Source organism: Lytechinus variegatus, chromosome 3 (genome assembly GCF_018143015.1).
Source record: "Lytechinus variegatus isolate NC3 chromosome 3, Lvar_3.0, whole genome shotgun sequence".
Classification (NCBI taxonomy): domain Eukaryota; kingdom Metazoa; phylum Echinodermata; class Echinoidea; order Temnopleuroida; family Toxopneustidae; genus Lytechinus; species Lytechinus variegatus.
In genome coordinates, this window is record NC_054742.1 from 23,220,486 (window position 1) to 23,246,420 (window position 25,935).

The 25,935-nt window shown below is 34.2% G+C and overlaps 2 protein-coding genes across 3 annotated transcripts; one reads left to right on the forward strand and one right to left on the reverse strand.

The window, feature by feature from the left end:
- Positions 1-1,356: 1,356 nt before the first annotated feature.
- LOC121410546 (uncharacterized protein C12orf45 homolog) lies at positions 1,357-10,721 on the reverse strand. Of its 2 annotated transcripts, none has more exons than XM_041602707.1 (5): positions 10,667-10,721; positions 8,854-9,005; positions 5,616-5,666; positions 3,447-3,583; positions 1,357-2,561 (listed from the first exon to the last, which is right to left on the reverse strand). In XM_041602707.1, exons 2-5 carry the CDS (start codon positions 8,996-8,998, stop codon positions 2,316-2,318), a joined length of 579 nt encoding a protein of 192 aa, XP_041458641.1. In that variant the 5' UTR covers positions 8,999-9,005; positions 10,667-10,721; the 3' UTR covers positions 1,357-2,315. The 2 variants fall into 2 exon arrangements, with proteins under 2 accessions (XP_041458641.1, XP_041458640.1); XM_041602706.1 differs by having other exon boundaries at positions 8,854-9,007; positions 10,673-10,705.
- Positions 10,722-10,875: 154 nt separating this feature from the next.
- LOC121410544 (thiosulfate sulfurtransferase/rhodanese-like domain-containing protein 2) lies at positions 10,876-25,681 on the forward strand. The gene is made up of 9 exons (XM_041602705.1): positions 10,876-11,179; positions 18,285-18,848; positions 19,128-19,250; positions 19,908-20,016; positions 20,440-20,561; positions 21,471-21,629; positions 22,423-22,561; positions 22,856-23,321; positions 24,185-25,681. Exons 1-8 carry the CDS (start codon positions 11,126-11,128, stop codon positions 23,161-23,163), a joined length of 1,578 nt encoding a protein of 525 aa, XP_041458639.1. The 5' UTR covers positions 10,876-11,125; the 3' UTR covers positions 23,164-23,321; positions 24,185-25,681.
- Positions 25,682-25,935: the final 254 nt, after the last annotated feature.

Here is a 25,935-nt window from a genome sequence, read left to right on the forward strand (position 1 = left end):
GGAGAAGGATTCGCTTTCCAGCTAGACAATGACCCAAAACACACGTCAAGTATATGCAAAGACTACTTGAAGAAAAAGGAAGAGAAACAAGTCCTGGAAATCATGGATTGGCCGCCCCAGTAACCAGTAAATAAATGAGATTCCATGATCAAGAAAAAAAAACTGACGCCCTTTTGATTGTTATTGTGGTTATTTAAAAGAAATATATGATTTATTGTCTGTTACGTTTATACAATAAAATTTATTTAATTTTTTTCCATATCAGTGGAACACTGAGTATTGTTAAATTTTATTTTTGTGTCTGACTTCTGACTAGGAAAAGGAAAAATGAATGAAGTTGCACATGTATTAGTGTAAAAGCTCTGAATAACTGCAATAACTGCATGTTATAAAATAAGTTAGCATTTTGAGAGAATGCCATCTTGACTGGTAGCCAGCCATTTAAGAGTATAAATTTGTTTGAATCAATAACAAAATTTACACTGCAGTATAATATTCACTTTAAAACAAAAATTCAACTGTGCTATGAGCCCGAATATCAACAAAGTCTACCAAGTATATAGAAAAACACACACTGAATGCAGGTGTTCCCAAACTTTTGGAGGGGAGTGTATCTGGAATACATGTATGGTATCTTTTTAATCCAACATTCAACACAAATTTGCTTGATTTAATAATGTGATATTTGTAAGTTGAGGGGAAAATGTGTAGCAGCTTTAAAGGACAAGTCCACCCCCAACGAAAAGTTGATTTGAAAAAAAGGAGAAAAATCTAACCAGCATAACACTAAAAATTTCATCAAAATCGGATGTAAAATAAGAAAGTTATGACATTTTAAAGTTTCGTTTAATTTCACAAAGCACATCCTGGTCAGTATTCAAATTGGCAGACTGATGACATCACCCACTCACTATTTCTATTGTATTGTATTATATGAAATATCAATCAAATTTTCTCCTTGTCAAGTAAAACAAAGTTTTATTTCTCCCTGAACATGTGGAATTACCATTATTCTAACAGTTTAAGGTTAAGTTAAGTTGGTCCTTATTGTCAAATTTGTAAAAAATTGAAATATTGTATGATTCAAACCATAAAAAACAAAAGAAATAGTGAGTGATGGACATCATCAACTCTCTCATTTGCATATCGTTGAGTTGTGCATATCACTGTTTTGTGAAAAATAAGCGAAACTTAAAAATGTCATAACTTTCTTATTTTACATCAAATTTCGATGAAATTTGCAGCGTCGTTTGTTTGATTTTTCTCGATCGAATCAAATCAACAATTTTCTGGGGTGGGCTTGACCTTTAATAAGAAAAGATATACAATGGACTCTGTAAACCAAATATGTGTACAGACCTTATAAATTATTATTTTGGTGACAAAAATAATGAAAGTGAATAGGAGAGAGGTGATTTTGTTGGTATTAAGTTATTTGCTGTATACTTGTTTGTTAATTGGTGGAAAATTATTTGTACCTATATGAATTACAGTTAAAGTAAGTTGACCAATATTAAGTCTGATAATCAGCTAATTGAAGCAACTTTCAGACCACAGTATGCAAAGAATGCATTTATACACATGTAATTTAAACAGATTTATGTGGTCCAAAGAAAATTTGGTTTGGCAGTATCATCTGGAACTTGCAATTCCAATACTGATTCAAGGAACCAATATATTTGACTTATCCATATCTACACTCACAAATTACAATAATTCAAACTTGAAGATTCATGTACCTGAGGGATTTCACCTACTGAATTCAACCATCGCCTGAGATGTTGTTCTTAAGAGTTCCTTGGTCTTAATTTCTACCAGAAATTCCCTCTACAAAATTGAAGCTACAAATGTAAAACTAAAACAATAACTTACAAAAATCTTTCTTTTTGAAAAGACCATAGATCTTGGCCAATGATTAAGAGATACATTCTATTTACTTTTGCAATTGACTAGAAATTAAATCACTTCCAGTATAAACCAGTATGTTCTGGAAGACAGATGCCATTGAGAGCTGAAGAAGCTTTCATCAGGATACAATAATTGATAAATCTTCCAATCATACACCTTACTCTTTCAGTGCTATGAAACACCATGTATGGACATTTTACTCCTGTAACACTCATGATCTTGATAAATTTGAAAAGGCTTCAACCTGAAAAGCCAGAACACTATGTTCAGAAGATTTTTATATCAGACAGGTTGGCATTTAGTGGATTTCGTACATTTGTTCCTTGAATTTACAGGCTGCACAGTGCTTCAACTGAGCTGCCTCTCCACTCTTCAAAGTTTCAATTACATCTTTAATTTCCATCATGCTATGTCTTGTCTTTTTCAAAACAATCTTTGGTATCGGTTGACTCTCCTGGCATCATTTCAATCAATGTCCTTCCATCTTTAGGCTTCTTTCCTCTTCCTGGTATTTTTAGTTTTAAGAGGGATTTGTCTTCATATTTCAATTTGGTATGTTCTAATTCAACTTGGATGTCTGCATCACTATCACTTTCATCTTCTTCACTTTCTTCCTCATCAGAATTTTCATCATGTGCACACAAGGCAAGATTCTAGAGAAGTAAAGGGGAGAACATTTTTAGAGGAAAAATTACCATATACCTCGCACAAAACAAGGCAACTTCTCCTTTTCAATGTACCACAACATAATAATGAACCATCATGCTGAAAATTAATTTGTTCATACACAACATGGCCAACTTCTCTATGAGCATCCGATTCATCCCTCAACTTGCCTCAAGTCAAGCATATGTGGGCATGCAGTGGAAGTGAAATCACTTTAGAAAATCACAATCTGGGTAATTTACATACTAGTCATTTCATATATCGATGTATCAGCAAATAGCATTTTTTTCTCAATATTTTGATATTGTGTTGACTCAACCATGATGCAATTACTACCACTTATTTTCATACAGAGATGGATTTTTATGAAAAAGTACACTGATTTAAATTTTCTAGTGAAATGAATGGATTTTCTACTTTTCTAATATTTAGTTTATTGAGCTCACTGACCCAATGCAAAATGTGAATATGTGACTTTTTGTGAGGAATCCTACGATAGATAATTGTATAATATCACTCCCCCAAAACATAATTTTTCATTATTCTGTATCATGAAATAAGTAATAGTAGTACATTCATTTTTTCCATATTAAACTAAAATGACAAAACAATACAGTAAAATAAAGGGATAAATAGAAATGCATATTTAGTGCTATATTAATTTCTATCATAATTTCCAATTTTATATATATTTACCTACAAAGGTGATTTTTTTTTTCATTCATCTCATTTAATTGGCTTTAAACACTAAATTTTTGACTGGTGCTTTTAAATTTCAGTGACTATTTAAAAATATGCCTTACTTTATAATAAATTACACTGTCTAAACACAGAGTGCAATAATGTTTTCAATGAGATAACAGAGTATTTACCATTTCGATAATAGGTCCTTCACAGTTATCAACATTTTCAATGTCTAGATCCACTGTTTTACCATCTGCAATCTTCTCTTCAAGCTGCTTGTTGGCCACTTCCATTTGTGGTAAAAATGATTTCACTCTGTCCAGTACTGCAGTATCAATGTATTACACCAGAGAAAATATTCTTGATTATAACAAAGTTCATAATTGAATTGATAGCTGAGGTGCCTACATGCAATAGCTTTGTATTTCGAAATTTTACCTGTGTCATTCTGAGAAATTTATACAATTTACTACTTATTCTCATTCAGGCCTCATAACATTATTTCAATGAGGTCCTTTTCTAATTTCTGATGTTCCTTCAGACATGATAAAACTAAAACTTAAATAATTTAAAAATAAAATGATTTTTCCATTTGAAAATGCATTAGAAAATCAAAGCTAAACTATTGAATAAAAACATCACCACCTGAAACCCAACTTATTCAACCCAGCGTTATGTATTTTTGCAAGTTTTTATGATACAGGTTTGTAACATCAAGGGAACTATATCTCATTCAAGACAAGACAATTAATTTACTAATAATCAACAGAAATCGTGTTCATTCATATATATGAACAGATATAGTTGATTTATGACAAAATTAGGCAAATTTGTCATTTTTATACCTATCTGTGATCACTAGAGCACAACTTATAAATGCCTTGAGGATCCTGGCTATTTCATTCTGGTTTTTCATTGAGTACACATGTAATAGATTAAGGATACCATCTCATCTAACAAAAAAATTTGTATGAAGGCACTCATGAACATTAATCTTTAATATGCTTGTGTCATCACAGAAAGATATGAAAATAACACAAATTGCTTGATTAACCATACAATATATCTATCTCATTAAGAACACATTTCCTAATATTGATTTACCGGTAAACGGTAATCAAACGCCATTATATTGTCATGAATAACATTTGGCTGATGTTACATGCATGTTTCATTCTGTAAATAACCAAAACTGAATTTTACAAAATAATAGTGCTGGTATCAGTAAGAAAATTCTGTCGATATATCAGAAATATCTTACCAATATTGACAACTATCGACAAAAGAACATTTTGTTAATACTATATAAGTGAAAATTCTGTTTATTACATAGAAAATCGATGTACGCATTGCATTGATTAGCGATGTTACAGTACTCGCGCTGTTTAAAATTTGTATCTGCCACTGTACTAACGATGCATTAAAATCTGTGTTCATCGAATCTCAACAAGTACATATTTAAGAAACATTTAGCATGAATACATCCTCACCTTTCACGTTATTAGCATTATTTTAGGGTTGGATGAAATTTTATCGATTTGGGGGATTTTTGGACATCATTCTGAGCAGTCAACGACTTAGGCCTTACTTTCGCCTATTCACCAAATTTGGATTTGAGGATACCATGATATGGTGCTGTTACATCTTCGAATGTAGAGGGCAACCACACACAGCTGTGTTGCTGAACGCTTCTACGTTGGTTGGTACTTGTAATGGTTGATAAATTGAGCTTGCGCTTGGGATGTTTTTGATACATTCGAGTGATGGAGTGGACTTGGGTCACTATATTTGGATTGTCATGATTGTAGCAAAATGAAAACGTGTTTTGTGGCCAGTAAGGATTTTATTGACATGTTGGAGTAATTTCTGTTGCTGTTATGTGCATTTAGAGGATAAATGTTTTCTGTGATTTTCCATTTGAAAAGCCACTATCCATTTCAAAAGGTTGTTTCTGTGAATTCTGTCCGTTTTCCGTGATCACGAAAATTCACTGTCCCTACATATTAGCGGGTATTGTCGACAAGGAGAGAGAGGATATCGATATATGTTAAGTGGCAAACGTGTTTATCAACAGGACTAGCGATAAAGAGGCTATCGATCATAACAGCACTAATGTATACACAAGTACAGTGACCTGAATGTAATTATAAGTATTACTGCTCTGCTGCCAACTATTCATGAATATAGCAAGCTATTGGCTTTTCAGAATGTTGCAGCAATCAATTTCAAACCAACATTTAAAATCTGAAATTAAAGAGCTAAAGTATATTGATTAAATTTGTAAAAGGTCTTATGAGATATTTCAATAAAGGAACAGAATAAAATTAATATGGTATTAATACAAAGCTGAAACATACCTGATGAAGGCCCCACCTTGAAAGGCTTGTTTTTCTGTATCAGTAAAGATTCTGTTGGATATAAAAACAAGCAATATATTTATGTATATGTATATATATATATATATGCACACTTCCTATGAAAGGGCGAAGTCTATGAATGGGTTTTTTCCAACATAATACACATGTAGACGTAAAGACAAAGTAGGTATGTTGCAAAAGCGCCCTCTAGGTGCATTCTGAATGAGGCATTGAGTGTGCTGGCTAGAATTGCAGGGCGACTGGGGGCATTGCTTTGTATTGTTTTTGCATGTGCAAGGAAAGGTTATTGCCCATGGCATCATTGTTTTTACGTAGTTGAATGTTTATAGCAGCTCTCTAGACTTGAAAAAAAAATCATTCGGCGATCTTGGGACTCTGTGTGCTACTGGAACTTTGGCCTTGCTTTCAACCTCTTGCTATTCACATTTACAGGTTTCATACCACTTTAAAAGGTATTCATACGGATAGAGCAACATTTTAACTATATTGTGGTGAAATTTTAATGAAATCTACTGACGCCAAGTGTGTTTTTTTATGTCCCTGTTTCGGCGGCGTCTGTTATTTTTGGGAGTGTTTTGGGGCACTTCCATATGTAAATGCATGCGCATTGCCATTTTCTATTAGTGCACCTTGGTCCCAGTTAAGATCACAACTTTTGGCTTAAAAAACAAAGGAATACATAAGAACTGAATAGGCGATTAATATGACCTTAAAACTACAAGAACTTTCTTATTTCTGGGGCTATTGAGATAAATGAGGTGTTAAATTAAAGGTCTTGATGAGCCCTAAATGATGCCATGAAGAAAACACCTTATTTCTGAGATTTATTTTTTTGCAACATACCTAGACAAAGGTAGAGGGCATTAAGGCGCATTACGAACATTGGAAGACAAAAAAAATTGCCTTAAACACAGATGTAGAGAAATATATATTATAGACATTATATCATATATTATATATGTGGAAGCGTCGTGGTGTAGCGGTTCTGACTCTCGCCTTGTAATCAGATGGTTGTATGTTCGAATCCCACCATGGCCTAGTGTCCTTTGGCAAGGACACTAATCCACACTATGCCACTCTCCACCCAGGTGTTAAATGGGTACCTGGTAGGATGCGAAAGCCCATGTAGTATGCCTAGCGATTGAGTCTTGGAACGCTTGTTGGAATGCTCCCCAGGGAGTGGGGAAGGTGCATACATTGTATGCGGGCATGCAAGGATCCGATGACCGGGGTAATAATAATGTCTGTAAAGCGCTTAGAGATGTCGTTCCGATGTATTAAGCGCTATAGAAATGCGGAATATTATTACATATATATGCATATATATACATACATTTATATATATTTATACATATTTATATATATGGAATCTGAAAGAAAAGAACATTGAATCTATGCTAACTTGGGACATAAAAAAAAAGTCCAATTCAAACCAAAGAAAAAGTGGCTTGTGCAACCTTTGCCTGGAGGAAAAAGTATCCATAATAAACAGAAATTCACTTAACAAAAGGTCAGAACTGATTTCAAAGTGCAGACACCGAACGAGACCAAACCGGAAACCAACGAAGCGTCAAATTGACCCGCCACACCACACAAATAGTCAATCTCACTACACATTTAGATATTGCTTAAATTCACCCTTTTCATACTGGAATATCAAATTTTTTCTGCTCGCGCTTCGCATCATTGATTTTCATGTTAAAAAGTATTCAGAATGCCCAGATTCTGTCTAACTGAAATACACACACATGTTTGAGATACGCAGCTTGATCTTTATTCAATACATGCTAAAATTATCCAGTTTGCGCTAGCATTATTAATGTAGGAAGATACCAATTTACCCATCCTTTTTCATGATTTACAAAACATGAATAAAGTGTCTCATTTTTAGGTCTGAAATCTCAAATTTTCAGCTCGCGCTTCACGCTCTCATTATCTAAATGTTGAAATATGGATCATCTTAATGGCTAACTGTGAATCGTCCTTTACAGGTCCCTTTTCGATCAAGCTAGAACCTAAATAAAAAATTTCTACTCGCGCTCGCCGTAATTATCTAGTTACTTACTCATCTTGTTCAGGTTCACAAACCTTGCCCAGAATATTCAATTTTCAGGACAAAATAATGAAAATTAAAAAATTTTCAGCTTGCACTTTTCAAATAGGGCTCCTGAGATCATTACATTTTTTAATGTTGTTTTACAAAAATAAAGCTAAGAATTGACTGTTCGGACATGGGTGTTTTGCTCCCCCCCCAAAAAAAATTTTCAAGACCAAGAAAATGGGGAGAAAAGGAAACAGATATGTGTGAAATATAGCCTAGGACTATATTTTTTCAAAGTTATGTCAAAATCTATCACAAACTTTAATTTTTGTAATTAAAATTTTCGCTTGCTCACATCTTATTATGCGATAAGCCGTATACGTATTGAGCTCCCTCAAACTTTTTTGCTCATTCCGCCACTGATACAACCCCTTCAAAGAATAAAACAAAAATCAACTTTGTGCCGCCGACCGGGTAAATATGGGTGAAAAAAAATTTGGGCCACCTTATAATTGGCAGGAGCTGGATCCGCCCATTTTATGTACAAAAAACAATCCTAAAATCGGGTTTCCGCCGAATGTTAGATCTTGAACGTTACTGCAAAGTGGTATAAAACATCGTCTTTATGTACGGGCCTCTAGGCAAAGCTCTTCAGTTTAGACTCTATGAATCGGTGAGTGGAGCCAATGCAGTTCAGCGTGACAACCAAATACACATACATGTAGACTGAACTGAAGCTTACACATTTTGATGAATAATTGCAACTTAAACTGAAATAACTTTATAATTCCTTGAAAGTTGATGAAAATTAAAGTTCATGGAGACTTGCCACTTGACTTGGTATCATAAGAAAGCCAAGGCAAAGCCCGTTTGGCAAAGGTAAGAGCTTTCAAATGACACCAAATTTATTACTATTTTGATGATTTTCATTTTTTTTCACATACCGGTACCTACGGTACATTGCTGACAGTCATTCGTGCTTTCTTACTAATCTTAGCCAATCAGGTAAAAAAAAAAAACACCTTGGTATAACATGTACCAGTACAGTAGCAAGCCAAGCCAGCCAATAGCTTGCTCAGCTGGCACCAGGCGCGGCGGCGCGGGGCCCGAGCGAGCTGCTCGAGCTCCCGGAGTTAAGCGAGGGTTTGCGATCCTCCGAGGCTCCGTCACACATACCATGAAAATTTCTCTCCCCAATGTTGACCAATTCCTGCGAAGGATCCATGCTCCCAATATGGTTACTCGGACAAGGCAGGGCAGATTGAGGATTTGTGGACGATTTGCTGTCTTCTGAAGATAATACTAGATCTGAAGACCACATTTACATGATAGACCTTATCGCAAATAGATTCACGCAAAGGATCATGGGATCGCAAAGGGGGCAATAGCGCCGCTGTTGTCCAGATGCGACCATGCGAGCGCAAGCAGCCGACAATAAAGTGTACGATTTCCATAGTGTATCAAAATACGATCGACGCCCGCAGCCAACATTTTGCTAACTTCCAGTAAACGCCTCGTCATATTTGTTCCAGAGTCTAACATCACTTTTCTTCTTAATCATGGGTGGCAGGGATAGATGTGCTGTCTATAGCTGCAAGAATTACCACAGATTTTATGAAGAAAAGTATAATTTTCTTTCATTTTCGCGCACTGTCTGTGCGTGTTTTGAGCTGCGCAGCTGCTGTGCAGTGTGCTTGCATGCACGGACAGTGGGCATGCACTCTCGGCCCTGGGGACAGTGTACGTCGGCGAGGCAGTGGAGGAAACTGGTCCCTAATTCCAAGCAAAAATAAAATGATGATCAATAAAACAAACTCTGCAGTACATTTGATTACTTTATTCTAGTTATGTATGTTTGTAATATCAATCGATAGTCAAGAATCATAAATAATTATCTCAATCATGATTTTATTCAGTAGGCCTAAAAACCGAGCTGTGTTTTCTTTTTCTCTCCACAGAGTAGGCTACATAATAGTTGCATATTATTCAGGATCGTGGTCGGACATTCTGAAGTTTAATCATTGGCATGCTTAGACAAAATAATGAATTAAATAATGAGAAAAAAAATGAGAATAGATGAAAATAATATTAAGAGAAAAATAAGATACAAAAAGAAATTAATGAGGAAGGTGATCTGTATGAGAAGTGACTGAATGCGATGAAATAAATTGAAGATGTAAATGTTGAAATAAGATTTTTTTTATCAAAAGAATGAAATATATATCATTTATATGAATTATATATCCATCATCTACTAAGTTTCAGACAAAATAAAATTACAGAGAGTTGGAGGGATGTTTCAAATTCAGGGATTTATTTAATCTGCATGTCATTTGTATATGTCCTTCATTATGTATATGATATAAATAAATAAGTATATATATATATATATATATATATATATATATATATATATATATATATATATATATATATATAAAGCTTATTTTTTATATACTTTAGATTTTGTATGATCAAACTAAAGAGCCCGAGTTTGAAGGAGGACTATATTTGCCCCAAAATAACAAAACTATATCGCTAAATTATATGGAGAATGGTCTACATTATGATTCTCATGAATATTCTTTAATGGAAAAATTTGCTATCTATAATTGGGATCGCCGACTTATTGCTCTTTTCTAAAGTCGATCGGCATTGACCCGCAATCACCGTCTCACTTTTCCCACAAAATCTTCCCAAGTTTAGCCCCATAAAACTTCGAAAATATGGTGAGTATTGAGTTCATACTTTCACTGGGCAATCATGATACATAGATTGTTCTATAAATCCACATTCAAGTATCCAAAGTAATTTAAATACGAAGAAATCAGACTTTTTAAAAAGCCTGGATTTTGAGTGACACTGCACAAAACATATGGCGTTGTATGGCTTCCCAAAAGCCGATTCTGCGTTTGCCCCCTTTCGCATCCCGTGATCCTCTGCGATGACAGACGCCCTCACGCGACAGACGCTATTTGCGATAAGGTCTATTAAGGTTTGATTGAGCCTGGGCCTTATCGACGAATATGAAGCGTGGATCGTAATGCCAAATAGGTATGTACAGGTATAGCAAGCCAATTGTTCCTTTAAAAATTATTTATATTATAACATGTACAACTTGTTTGAATTAAAAAGAATGCATTTTAAGTAGGTCTAGAACTATATATCATGAACAGAATGTAGAATAAATAAAAACAAGCATGTATTTACTTTCCACTGAAAACATTTATACAGAGAATTTCAACAAGTTGAAACACCCCCGGTATCCTATTAAAGCGTTCCATAAAATGCAACGAAGCGGTAGTAGCGCCATGCGTCCGAGATCCTACACGCACAAATCGAGTGAATTTGTATAGGGCTTTTGTATATTAGAAATTCTAATTCTGTTACTTAGTGTTACTTTACTTAGTCTCTACTCAGTCTCTAGGATTAGGAAACTGATGTGATCATGGACCAGGATGTAACACTGACGATTCGCATGAAGAGAATAACAAGAAAGAAGGTTCGTATTAATTATTTAGTACTGGTAGACTTCATTCATCATGTCTTTTTCATGTAAATATATTTGGAGGGTTTTTGAAAAATATTTTCTGATTTTTCTCAGACTCGGATCTCTCGAGATAGCCAAGAGCATTAGACAGGAGCTGAGGAGTCTCCGGGAGATTGATGTCATACATGTATCAGAATCACTGATGTGCTTACTTTAGTTTTATAAAGGACAAGTCCACCCCAGAATAATGTTGATTTGAATAAATAGAGAAAAAAACTAGCATAACACTGAAAATTTCATCAAAATTGGATCTAAAATAAGAAAGTTATGTCATTTTAAGTTTCGCATATTTTTCACGAAAAAAGTGATACATGTATGCACAAATCAGTGACAAACTGACATGCAAATGAGACAGTCGATGATGTCCATCACTCACTATTTCTTTTGTTTTTAATTGTTTGAATTATAAAATATTTATTTCATTTTTTACAGATTTGACCAAATGGATGTAAAATAAGAAAGTTATGACATTTTTAAGTTTCGCATATTTTTCACAAAACAGTGATACATGTATGCACAACTCAATGACAAACTGACATGCAAATGAGACAGTCGATGATGTCCATCACTCACTATTTCTTTTGTTTTTAATTGTTTGAATTATGAAATATTTTTTTCATTTTTTACAGATTTGACAATGACCAACTTGACTTTATGATTCAGTGAAGTTACTTGACTGAATCATATAGTATTAAACAATTCTAATTCCACATGTTCAGGGAGAAATTAATCCTTGTATCACTTGACACTAAGGAGAAAATTAGAATATTTCATATTTCAGATAATAAAATACAAAAGAAAGAGTGAGTGGATGGCGTCATCAGTCTCCTTATTTGCTATCAGGAATAATCGTCGTTTCTGGGGATTTATTTAACAATTTCTGACATTTTACAGTGAGCCAACGCAGTTCAGCGGAACAACCAAAATACAGAGACTGAAGCTTTTGGTCTACTTATTTGCATACTGACCAGGATGTGTACATGTACTGTACATATGTTTATAACTGTTTTGTGAAATCAAGCGAAACTTTTAGATTTTCATCCAATTCTGATGAATTTCAGTTTTTGATATGCTTGCTTGAATTTCAGTTTATGCTTGCTAGATTTTTATCTTTTTATTAAAATCAATTTTTTGTTGGGGTGGACTTGTCCTGTATGGAGCCAGGGACGGGACAGGATGCCATTGCTACATAAACCAAGTATTTTTGGAGACAACTGTATGTTGCTCCGAAGTCCAAAATACTTGTTTTGTTTAGGGTTTTGAGCCCAAATTTATGTTAACATGGTAAATGGGCTAAAACTAAAAGTATATTTGCCCCTCGCACACACTATTTGAAATGGTGCATGTATTTATTCAAATTTTTTGATTTTGAGGTCAAAAGGTCAAGGTCACAAAGCATATTTTCATATACCCTTCTGCAGTCCTTGTAAACGCAATAACTTCAGTTTCACTTAACCTAGGCTCATATAATTTGGTATGTATGATACTAACACGAATCCCAGGAAGTTTATCGATTTTGGGGTCAAAAGGTCAAAGTCACGGTGACATATTTTCATCTTATCCTTTTGAAGTCCTTGTAAACACAATAACCTCAGTTTCACTTAATGTAACTTAGGCTCATATAATTTGGTGTGTATGATACGAGCATGGATCCCATGAAGCCTAATGATTTTGAGGTCAAAAGGTCAAAGGTTCGCTGACATATTTTTGTCTCACCTGCATAGCAGAGTGAGACTATAGGCGCTGCTTTTCCGACGACGGCGGCATCAACATCAAATCCTAACCTAAGGATAAGATTTTGAAATAACATTATAACTTAGAAAGCATATAGACCTAGTTCATGAAACCTGGCCATAAGTTTGATCAACTATTAATGAATATCCTGCTTGAGCTTCATGTCACATGACCAAGGTCAAAGGTCATTTAGGGTCAATAAACTTAGACCATGTTGGGGTAATCAACATCAAAATCTTAGCCTAAGGTTAAGTTTTTGAAATGTCATCATAACTTAGAAAATATATGGACCTAGTTCATTAAACTTGGACATAAGGTTAATCAAGTGTCACTGAACATCCTGCATGAGTTTCACGTCACATGACCAAGGTCAAAGGTCATTTAGGGTCAATGAACTTTGGCTGAAATGAACTTTGGCTGAATTTGGCTGTATCTGTTGAATTACCATCATAACTTTTAAAGTTTATGGATCTGATTCATGAAACTTGGACATACATGTAAGAGTAATCAAGTATCACTGAACATCCTGTGTGAGTTTCAGGTCACATGATCAAGGTCAAAGGTCATGTAAGGTCAATGAATTTTGGCCATGTTTTTTTTTGTTGAATTACCATCATATGTCTGTTAGTGTATTGGTCTAGTTCATAAAACGTGGACATAAGAGCAGGGTTGGTGATTTTTTTTTTTTTTTTTTTTAAATAAAAAAAATCGGATTTATTTGATTTTTTTTATTTTTTAAAAGTTCCTTCGAAAAAAAGGGTAATTATCCCCCCCCTTACTCTTACAATGACATCAATATTGATGTTATACATTTCACCCCTAATATTGTTCTTAACCACATATTTTGTAATTAAAATCCAGTAAAAATGGACAATTAAAAATAAATCATGTATCTGAACTTAATTCTATCATACATAGGCCTATGAAGGAATGTTCCATAGGGAATTCCCAGTGAGTAGAGAAAATTCCCCTCTGGGATTTTTCATTCAAATATTTAAAAATCCAAGAGAAAAAATCCCTTATCAAAACTGCCAACAAACCCTTTGCCAATTACTAGTATTCATGTATATTGTAAAGCCCCTTTTACACCTTCACGGAAGCAACACGGATCATCCCGGATTGTCAATCCGGGGTCATCCGTGTACAGTCCGGGACTACCGTGTACACTCCGGCTACTCATCCGGCGCCATCCTTGATGTACCCGCATGTCCGGGAGAAAAATTGAACATGTTCAATTTTTCATCCCGGACTGATAATCATCCGTGTTCATTCTTAAAAAAACTTGTGATCTGTAAAAGTTACAGCTTTATGGTATGAATATTGACATTTTCTCCTAGCACTGAGCGGTCACAAAATTCAATTTATTCAGTACCTATTATTTTTGTGTATTCCATTTAGTTTGATAATATCCCTTTTCAAGTCTGATTGTCAAAATGTAGCAGATAGTGCTACTCGCATTTTGATTGGCGATTTACATGTATGTATGTCTCAATAGTGATTTTCACGACAGTTTATCAAAGATTTTGGCTCGCGATTTGCGCTTGTATTGATGGTTAAAAATATTTTAACTGATGCATTCTATTCCTAATTACAAAAGTGCTTGAAATGTCCAGTTTTCAGGCCATAATATTGTCAGATTTCTCGCCCGCATTAATAGATAAGATATCAATTTAATGATTAAATTGTCCCTTTTGTTTCATATCGCGCTTAGCAAGAGGAATAGGAAGATAGTCATCATTTTATATGACTTGTCCTAAGGATGTCCCGGTCCTATGTTAAAACTCAAATAAGAATAAAAAATATCAGCTCTTTATTAAGTGTGATCCATATCCACCTCACAATTTTCCTACAAAGTGCTTGAAATATACAGCTGATATTGACTCTTTTTTCAGATCGGAATATCAAATAGTTTAAGCTCGCGCCTCGCTGATAGATGTGTAAAATGCCGAGAATCTAGGTCTAAATCTGAAACAGGCTCATGTTTATTCAGATATTCAATTTGTTCTCTATTAAAATCATCATCAGTTTCAGATCACATTATCAAAAATTTTCTGCTCGTGCTTTGTGCTCGCATTATTAATGTAATAAAGATCCCCTATTACTCATCCTTTTCATGATTTACAAAACATGAGTGTCCCGTTTTTAGGGCTAAATCTCGAATTTTTCTGCATCAATTGTTTAGTTATATAGTTACCCTGTTCACGATTACAAAAATTGAAAAAAATTTTGATTCTTTTTGAAAAAAATATCAAAAATTTTCAGCTCGCAATTCGCGCTATGATTGTTGAAATACGTAACGTCTTCATGGCTAAGTGCAAGCAGTCCTTGATCGATCAATTCAAATTAAACGTATATGAACATTTTCTGGCTGCATTTGCTTTATTAATGTAAGGACCGGGTGTAAGAAAGATCACCAATTACTCATCCTTTTCATGATTCACAAAACATGAATAGGGGCAATTCCACAGGTTGGTGGACATGAGCTTAAAAATTCAAATTCAATATTTCCTTGAATTTTTTAATACTTTAAGTCCTTCATGCATGATAGTTTCAGGAGCAAGAAATAGAAAGTTTATTTTTATATGTATATTTTGGAAAAAATGGTCAAAAGTTGTGTCTTCCATTCTGTACCAAAATACAAGAAAAATAGTGAAATATGAAATATGCCTTATTACCATTTTGTTACTGCAACAACATACCACTTTATATATTTCTGAAGTTTAGAAGAGTCAAATTACCTAAAATACACAACAGCTTTTCAAGTAAATTTGTAGTACTCATTAAAAAATGAATATTGCAACCTGCTCAGGTGATGTAACGTGAGTAACCAAAAAACTGACTTTGTTTTCTGAGAGAAAAATTCTTCACAGTTAATTGGTGGGATTTTAAATTCTCTTCCTTCAAACAATCTTTGACACAGTGATGACTATCAAAATCATTAAAGGTCAAGTCCACCTCAGAAAAATGTTGATTTGAATCAATAGAGAAAAATCTGACAAGCACAATGCTGAAAATTTTATCAAAATCGGATGCAAAATAAAAAAGTTATGACATTTTCAAAGTTTCACTTATTTTCAACAAAATAGTTATATGAACGAGCCAGTTACATCCAAATGAGAGAGTCGATGATGTCACTCACTCACTATTTCTTTTGTTTTTTATTGTTTAAATTATACAATATTTCAATTTTTACGAATTTGACGATTAGGACCTCCATGCCTGAAGCACAAAATGTTAAAATAATGGAATTCGACGTGTTCAAGGAGGAATGAAACTTCATTTCACATGACAATGACGAGAAAATAAAAATATTTCATATTTCATATAATGAAATACAAAAGAAATAGTGAGTGCGTGATGTCATCAACTCTCTCATTTGGATTTAACTGGCTCATTCATATAACTATTTTGTTGAAAATACGCGTAACTTTCTTATTTTACATCCGATTTTGACGAGATTTTCAGTGTTATGCTTGTTGATTTTTTCTCTTTTTATTCAAATTAAGTTTTTGTTGGGGTGGACTTGTCCTTTAAGAAGTACAATTTTTTATAAAAATGAAGAAGAAAAACTGTAACGTGAGTAACCATCATGTAATGTGAGTAACCAGTAAAAATTATGCAGTTGGGTTACATTTGCTGTGGGATGTCAAGTTTTAAGTCTCATGGTGAGTTGTGAAGTTATTATTGATTAATTAAACGCAAAATGAGGGTACACCTCTTTGATGTGACTCTCTGTTCATCAAAATATCAGTGGTCATACAATCACACAAAAAATTGAAAATTAGTAGAAGTATTCACAATGTGAGAGTGCATTAGTAAGACTTGGTTTCGATTAACCAAACTTTAAAGAGTGTTCGAACAACACATTGAATGTCCTTACCTGTAACCCTATCTAGGCTGGGGTATTTTGGGAGTTAATATGGCCGGGGGGGGGGGGGGGTGGGTGGGGCCTCCCAGTCCCCCCTTGAGATCTCGGCCATTGTCCGCACGATCACGCCGAAAATTTGCACGCTGGTTGTCTTGGACATAATCTACAATACTAAACAGTAATTTATTTCATGCAAATTGGTATTAAGCGATTATGCTAATTTATGCATAATTAGTAAGCAAAATCATACTTTTCCCTCTTACTCCCTAATAAAGCTCCAATTGTTCTAATTTTTGGTACAAAATCTCTTTTTGATGTTCCTAGCAATGAATTTTACACACATTATTGAATTTTTAATGACATTTGTGTTGTTAACCATACATGGACAAAATGTAACGTGAGTAACCATATTATCTGCACTCCAAGTAAAAACCATGTGTTCTTTATTTTTTTAATTATGTACAAAGTTTGTCTCCCTAATATACTTCTTTGAAATGGATATAATCAACTTTCATAAAAGCCTTGTATGAGGAGACTTTTCACTTATGTCGACTTTTCATTTTATGCATGTCCAAATCATGTAACGTGAGTAACCGACACATTCCAAAGATTTGCCAGGAACATAATGAAATTTCCAAAGTTTTTTTTTATACAAAGGATAGTCAGACTGTGTACTTTGTTGTGATAAGGAGATGTTTAGTTCCTGTCAATAATAATGGAGTTACAGCTCCAAGTATGAGTCAAGGTGTCTCCAAATGTAACGTGAGTAACCATGGAATAGCCCATAGAGTGTCTCGTTCTCAGGTCTAAAACTAAATCTCAAAACTTTCTGCTGGTGCTTTGCGTTCGCATCAATTGTTTAGTTTTATACCTATTATATGTTCAAGTTACAAAAAGTGCATAGAATTTCCAGTCTCTAGGTAAAAATTTCAGCTCGCGCTTTGCGCTCGCATTATTTGATTGTTGAAATATGTAACGTCTTCATGGGTAACTATAAGCAGTCTTCAACAATGTTCAAATTTTAGGAGAAAAAATACATAAATTTTCCCAAAAAAATTGCTCGCGCTTCGCGCTCGTATCATATAAATAAGCACAATGATATTTATTTTGATTTATAAGAATAAAGCTAGAAAGTGACCATGAGGACTACTCCTTCAGACAAAAATTACTATGAGGACTACTCCTTCAGACAAAAATTACCTTCGAGCGGTCGATCAGGGATTAACATATGGCTGAAAATGTTTTCACCCCCCCCATTGGCGAAGGCTGAATCAGCCCCTGTTGTCCCCCCTACCTTTCGGGACAGATTTCCGCCCATGGTGACACTCTTGTTTCATAAAGTGGGTCAGTCACCCAAAATGACTGAGCTTACAGTATATTTTTTGTTGCATAACAGTATTCTTTTCAATTTGTATGAATATTTGATCATTGTTTTATGTTTTCTATGTCATTCAGGTATTTGCTGAGACTGTATCAACCAAGCAAGTGAATGACCATCCACCAGAATGGAAATGTTGCAATCTCTCTTTCAGGAGTGCCATTGATATCAACAAGCACACATCCATTGAACATGGGGAAGAGATTCAGAGCAAGACATTGGCTGCTCTAAAAGCTCTGATAAGAGGCAAATCTACATTCAGCAGTTCTGAAGATATGTTTGAAAGTGCATCAGCAGGAGAGGGACTGGAAGAGCATTATCGGACATGTAGATCAGGAAAGCCTTTTGATCAGAACAAGATTCCAGACCATGGTTTCAGTCCACCCGATGTGGAAGCAAGTGAGGGCATTTATAGTGATTGCAGAAAAAAACTCCCCTCGTACTCTGAGGATGAAGTGCGACCCTGGTTACCAATAAAGTGCTATAAGAATACTGAAGACGAAGGAAGCTATTCCGACAACAATAGCATGACACAAGAAGGCCAAGTCCTTCTGTTCTACAAATATGTTGAATTAACAGATCCACCTGATATATGTGAATGGCAGAAAGAGTTATGCAGGAGACTACATTTAAATGGAAAGGTATACTTTTTATTGCAAACAGTGATTCCTTTTTCTTTGAATCAGTTGATTGGTCAAAAGCATTGTCCATAAAAATGTTTCTTTCCAAATAATATATTGTTTTTGTTTTGCAAAGTCAGATTTTTTATGACTGATTTTTAAAATGTAATGTACAAAGTAAAATAAAAATGTATTTGGTCAGAAGTTTTTTTTTTTATTTCATCTTTTCATTTAAGAGTGAAACCTGTTTATTAATTATCTATACTTGCTTACCTAATTTTTCTTCATCTTATCTGTCAGATCAGGATAGCTAGAGAAGGTTTAAATGGTACAGTTGGTGGGGCATTATTTAACACTCAGAAGTACATTGAAGCAGTCATGTCACACCCATGCTTCACAGACATGAAGAAAGAAGATTTCAAGGTATGTGTATTTAAATTCTTCCTAAATATTCTAAAGGAACTTAAGGGTACATATTCTTTACATGTATCACATGCACTTGCATTGATGAAACATTTATAGCAAAATTCTGAATTAATATAGTATTTTACTTATATAGGAAGTTCTGAAACATGAAATGTTATTTTTCAGGTAGTAATTGGAGGCATTATGTTTTGGGGTTGTACGTCCAGCCATCTGTCCAGGATTCTTTTTTTTTGGGGGGGGGTATCAAGGTCAAAGGTCACCGAGGTTATATTATACCAGAAATTACATAATTCTAGTGATTTCTAAAGAACAGTTTTAGGGATCAACTTTGATATTTGGTGTATTTATATGGGTAAGCAAATGAGCATAATGTGCTTAGGTGTAGGGGTCACAAGATGAGAGGTCAAAAGACACAGATGTCATCATCAGATCATTTGTGTAATGGATGACATCTGTGTAATGTATTTTTGGTCTTGCGATGGCAAATTCATCTCAAGTTGACAATCCATCCAGTTGTAAAATGTATCTAGAGTTAGAATATATGAAATAAACTATTGAAAATTAATCAGACTTTCTTTCGTATCTACAATTATTTCATGTTATTTTACTAACAATGACATTGCGGCTTTATTCTATTTTGTGTATTCCCCAAAGACAAGTCAAGGAGGTCATGAAAGTTTTCCTGGTGGTCTAATTGTCTCATTACATCAAGAGATTGTTCCAATGGGTGTAGATCCTAAGCTGATCAGTTTCAAAGAGGCAGGTGGGTTGTATTCCAGTTTTTAATCAAATTAATCAGTATATCTCCTGTGACAGTCATTAATTTCTTCAAATAATGTGATATGTGACTTGCAATTGATTATTTTTTTTGTATGCCAAATTTTTATTATGATGTGGACTACTAAAGCATAAAAATTGCTTCAAATAGATTTGAACAGTGAAAATGCAAAATTTAGGAAAGCATCAGTTGTCTCAAAATATTGGTGAAAAATGATTTATTAAGAAAATTACAGTCTCTTTCTTTTGAATTTGTCAACTAGTATTATTTTGTTTATTTTTCTCTCATAAAAAGGATTTTGATCTCTTGGTAGAACTTTTACAAATACTTTCCTAAATTATCCTTCATGCAACAGATTATCAAACTTAAAGATTTGTTGTTGAATACCTGTTACTCTCTTATATGTAGGTTCTCACCTTACCCCCGCCCAGTTTCATGAAGAAGTTCAGCAATACAGAAAAGCCAAGGAAAGTGGGAAAAAGACAGACACAGTCTTCATTGACTGCAGGAATTTCTATGAAAGTAGAATTGTGAGTTAAGAAATTGTTCAAGTAAAATCACACAAAGTCATGTAGAAATGGATACAGCATAGATGTGAGTAAACAGGACATTGATAAGATCAAGGTTTAAGCTTCTCTATACTTGTATAGATGGTGGTATAATCTTCTTTTGATATGCAGTGGTGCTAGAAAGTTGGTGAACGCCACCACAAAATGCACTACTTCATGCTGATGTGTTGAATGTAGCCAACAACCCTACAATGTCGGACGAGCCCAGAGAAACAAACTTTATTGAATAAGTAATATTTCATCACCTGACTTCACAATTAAATATCTATAACATGGCAGAACTTGGACACTTTAAAATATGTTCATTTTTCTGGTTGGGTTCACAAACCTTTAAGCACTACTGTATCTATTATAACTCTGTACCATATAGATTTATTCATTTTGGGTTTATTATATCCACTTTGTAGCTTAGTGATGGAATCTCTACTTCAGACTGGTTTCAGGTCTGTTTCATTTTAGTTTCAGTTTATTGATTTCTAAATTTTAATTTACAAAAACAAACTTTTAAAAGTACATAACAAATAGTGAATAGATTAACAATAAAGCTTAAGTGATCATCAATCTAACTGAAAGATTTGTTCATATAATAAGTCAACATAATGCACATAGTAAGTTTTGAAAGTTATTTTTCATAATTGCACAGTACATTTAAGTGATCATCAATCTAACTGAAAGATTTGTTCATATAATAAGTCAACATAATGCACTTAGTAAGTTTTGAAAGTTATTTTTCATAATTGCATAGTACATTTTGTAACCATTTTCTAACTAATAAAAGTAAATATAAGTGTTTGAACTAAAAATTGTTTATGATTGATGTTATCATGTAGAAGAGAAGTATATAATATAAGTATCTGTTTGTATCCATAGGGTGCTTTCACAGATGCAATCACTCCAGACATTCGAAAATTTAGCTACTGGCCTGAGTATGTGGATAAGAATGAAGCAGTGTTTGCAGACAAGAAGGTCCTTATGTACTGCACTGGAGGTATCAGATGTGAAAGGGGTTCAGCCTATCTAAGATCAAAGGTTAGTGGTAATTATGATTGGATATTTTGATTACAAATGTGATTAGGTAGTTAGAATATAAACCCTTACAACTCAAAATATCATTTGATCTATAATATTGTGATAATGAAATTCACTTGTAAATTTCTTTTTATTTTTATGACATTTACATACATAACCAGAGACAATTTTTTTATTAAGACCCAGTGACTTTAACCTTACTGGTCAACCCATTGGCCAGCTTACAGTAAAGTGTGATCTTGGTATCAGGCTTTTAGTTGCTTTTTAATATTCATTACAAACGTGAACGTGTTGTAGTAGACCACTATAGAAAGGTGATAATGGAAATGTTTATGTGCTTTTGGCATCCAGGATTGTACATTGGATTGTATAGAAGGGTCTTATTATTTTTTTTCAATATTACCTTGGAAATCACAAGACAGAATCTCTCTTGCCTGATAGTGAGATTTAAATGTGGGTCAGGTCAAGCAAAGCAAAGGTATCAATTTGTCAATTTTGATATATAGGAGCAAAGTTAGAAGAAAGAAAGTATGATTGCTGGACAGTTGCAAAACTATAAATGGGATCCAAAAAGAGATTTTATATTCTACTAACTGAACCATGATTCATAATTTGACAACTATGTACCATGACTGTGCATAAAGAATAGCTCTCTTTGATTGTTCAGAACACTTGAAGATTTATATCACTATTTGTTGGTTAGGTTGATGCAACTGTCTTACATCTGTATGATACAGGAATTACAAAGGTTAGATTTACTGAATATTTGATATGAAGTGTACTGTCTTCACAGGGAATCTGCAAAGAAGTGCTCCAGCTTGAAGGTGGTATCCACAAGTATCTTGATCGCTATCCAGATGGCTTCTTCAGAGGAAAATTGTTTGTCTTTGACAACCGCTATGCTATTCAGACAAACCAGGATGTCATGGCAGGTGAGGTCTTTTGATTTGATAATGCAGGAGGATCACCAATGAAAAGGATCGACTAAGATCGATAATGATGATGTTAATGAAATTAATTTAAATCATAAAGGAGATGAAAGAGGGAATGAGGAGGGGGTAAGGGAGGAGAAGAAGTGAAAAATCATCAGAGATATGACAAACGATTGACATGGAAACCTTTTCTTGGGCAAAATACAACATAAATAGTGCTTTCATTTTTGTACTGTCAAGTTAGAATCAGATAATTGAATTAACATTACTTTATGATTTTTATTTTCTTTACAGAATGTTTCCACTGTTCCAAGCCTTGGGATGAATACCAACCATGCAGCAGTGAACACTGTCATCAGCTAGTCCTTTCCTGCCTATCCTGTAGGACCTCTGGACTAACCACCTGCTGCCAGAAATGTGCGGAATTAGCTCTTGACTGTGCCTCTGACAGCAAGATGAAGAAAAAGAAGGAGGAATGCAACTGCACCAAGAATCGAGTGAGGATTCCTGTTGAAATCTTGGATAGCAGTTCTGAGCATTTTGCGAGCAGCATCAATGAACCATGTCAAGATACCTTGAGTAATGGAGCTATGCCTAGTTGATGGTGGCTACTAAGGCGATGCAGTGGCATTGCGAAGATAGAGAAAAACATTGTTTTAATTCCATATGTGATTTGCTTGAATTGTATTTTGCCAGAAATCATCTTGAAATTTCTTCTTCACTTTTAATCAAGTTGAATCCCGAGGTTAGTTTGATAGTAGGGGAAGGCGGGGTAAGTTGAGCATAGGGGCAAGTTGAGCCACCACCCCCAGGCCAATAATGAATGAGTCAGACATTGTGGTGGTGTCATGTACTGATGACCCATAGCATAACCCCTAACCCCACCATATTGTTTTCAACTTTGAAACAAAAAGTAGTTTTTTAGAGGGAAAAATATGAATTTCAGCCAAAAAAGTAAAAAAGAGTGTGAACTAGATAAGTGCTTTATAAACACACACGTCTTTAAATATAATAAAGACACGATAACAACATTATTAGTCCAGGTATGGATCTTCATTCTTGTCATAGTCTTTTATATGATGGATGCATAATAAATGTGTGGATACAAAATTATCGCACTAAGTTCGGACTGGGGTAAGTTGAGCCAAACAGCATGGGGCAAGTTGAGCCATGGTAATTCCCATGGTAATGTATCTTAAAAAACAAACAAACCATAAAAAATGATTGAAATGCTGGCTGAAAGGAGCAAATTTACATGACTGCTCTTTTCCTTTTAAAGGATGTTAGTATTTATAGAGAATTAGCAAGTGAAAAGACTTTAAACAAAAAATTGACATGCTGGTTCTCCCCTCATACATTTTGTACATAGTTTTTGTGGCTCAACTTACCCCAGAAGGTGGCTCAAACTTACCCCATATATGGGGCAAGTTGAGCCATTTGACATCTTTTTTTTCAAAGGTCACGATGACTTTCAGTGTGGGGATAGAAAGTTATATATAGGTGGATTATATTCCAGAAGAATTAGATTTCAAGGCAAGGAACTAATTTCGACAAGATTATTAATCATATCAATTCTAACATGCAAAAAGCAAAAACTGTCACAACTTACCCCGCCTTCCCCTAATTGTTGTGACTTTTACTCATATAGTTTTCATTGAAAGAGATTTATATGAAATCATTCAACGATATTGGTGCAATAATACCTACTCTTACTCACTCTCTGTCTCTCACATATATGCGCAGTTCTATCTCAATGTATCACTCTACACAGTCTTCATTCATCATGAGATACGTAAATATAAATTAAAAATAAATTACAGTACGACAATACGCCAGACGATGGCCTGTACTTATAGAGAAGAAGAAGAAGGAGATGCTTCCTACACAGAGAGAAAAATCAAAGCTATGAAATTAAATACATATTCAATTAATGCCAATTTTCATCAAGAGTGTTCTGTTGGCTCACTTTATTACCAATGCAGAATGCAATACAAAAATTATAATGAATATTAAATTGCAATGTACTTGTATTAAAGGGATATCAGTAAAAAATGGAATTGTATTTAATTGCAATAAATATCTACATACTGTAGAGTAGGTGATGTGAATTATGATAACAAAGAACTCCTAAAACTTTTTCTGGATTTATTCAGTGTGATTTCATCTGGTATTCACTACCTAGAAAAGAAAGTGAAAATTACCCTTGATTTATTCTTTGTTTGGAATGTTAACCTGTTGACCTTCCCTTATGTTATTACACAGATCATACATAAAGATACATACAGATTTTGGTTATCAAATCTTTAAAACATGAATTTAGGCTGAGTATGTGCTTACCAGTGAGTAAAAGTAATTGCACTGTCATTTTTTTTTAGAAAGATGTATACGATTCAGGCTACTTTTTTTATGTACTTCCCCCCACATCTGTTCCATAAGCGAGATGTGACTCTATAAAAGATAAATGTATAATAGAATCAATGCAAATATGGGTACCAACTTTTGTAATCAAAATGACAATTTTCTTACATGAATTTGAATTATTCCCCCATATGGGGTTCTGGATACCTAGTTGTATAATTAAGGATATATTTATTCCCATTGTGCAAGGCAGGGGCCTTTGGCTCTAGAAATGAGTGAAGACATTCAGGGATTGCTTTAGAATCAATTCCTGTGTAGCTGTTCACTCTTGCATTGGATGATAACACCATGCCAGTAAGTAACATTGTAGTTGGCATTTTTAGCTCATCCAGCCCAAAGAGCCAGAGGAGCTTATGCTGTGCCGTGGCGTCCGTTGTCCGTACACAATTTCACAATGCTTCTTCTTCGCCATTTCAAGTCCAATTTCAATTCTGTTTGCTTTATATGATAGCACTAGGGGGGGATTCAAAACTTCTACACAGAATATTGAAACTCATTTAATATGCTAATTTATGCACATTTTTTTAAATTCACAAAGAATGCTTCTTCGTTATTTACTGACTGATTTTGATTTTTTACTTCCATCTGGTAGAGCTTTATGTCGTTCACCAAACTTTACACAGAATTTTTGAATTTTGAGTAGAAAATTATTCATGCTAATTTATGCAAAATTCATAAATCACGGTAAATACCTCTTCGTTATTTGTTGACTGAATTTCAAAATGCTTCTTCTTTGTCATTTCAAGTCTGATTTCAATTCCGTTTGCTTTATATGATAGCATTAGGTGGGGGATTCAAAACTTCACAGAATTTTGAAACTCATTAAATATGCTAATGTATTGATATATTTTCAAAACTCACAAAAAATACTTATTATTTGTTGATTGATTGTGATTATTTTTGTTCAATCTGAGAGCTAAATGAGGTTACCAAGGTTCTACACAGTTTAGAAATTT

Coding starts and splice junctions, on each gene's coding strand:
- LOC121410546 (XM_041602707.1), bottom strand. CDS start 8,998: ATGTGGTCTTCAGATCTAGTATTATCTTCAGAAGACAGCAAATCGTCC. Junction 3,584..5,615: donor CAAGGTGGGGCCTTCATCAG/GTATGTTTCAGC, acceptor TTGATACTGCAG/TACTGGACAGAGTGAAATCA. Junction 2,562..3,446: donor AAGGACCTATTATCGAAATG/GTAAATACTCTG, acceptor TTACTTCTCTAG/AATCTTGCCTTGTGTGCACA.
- LOC121410544 (XM_041602705.1), top strand. CDS start 11,126: ATGGACCAGGATGTAACACTGACGATTCGCATGAAGAGAATAACAAGA. Junction 20,017..20,439: donor GATCAGTTTCAAAGAGGCAG/GTGGGTTGTATT, acceptor TCTTATATGTAG/GTTCTCACCTTACCCCCGCC. Junction 20,562..21,470: donor ATTTCTATGAAAGTAGAATT/GTGAGTTAAGAA, acceptor TTGTATCCATAG/GGTGCTTTCACAGATGCAAT.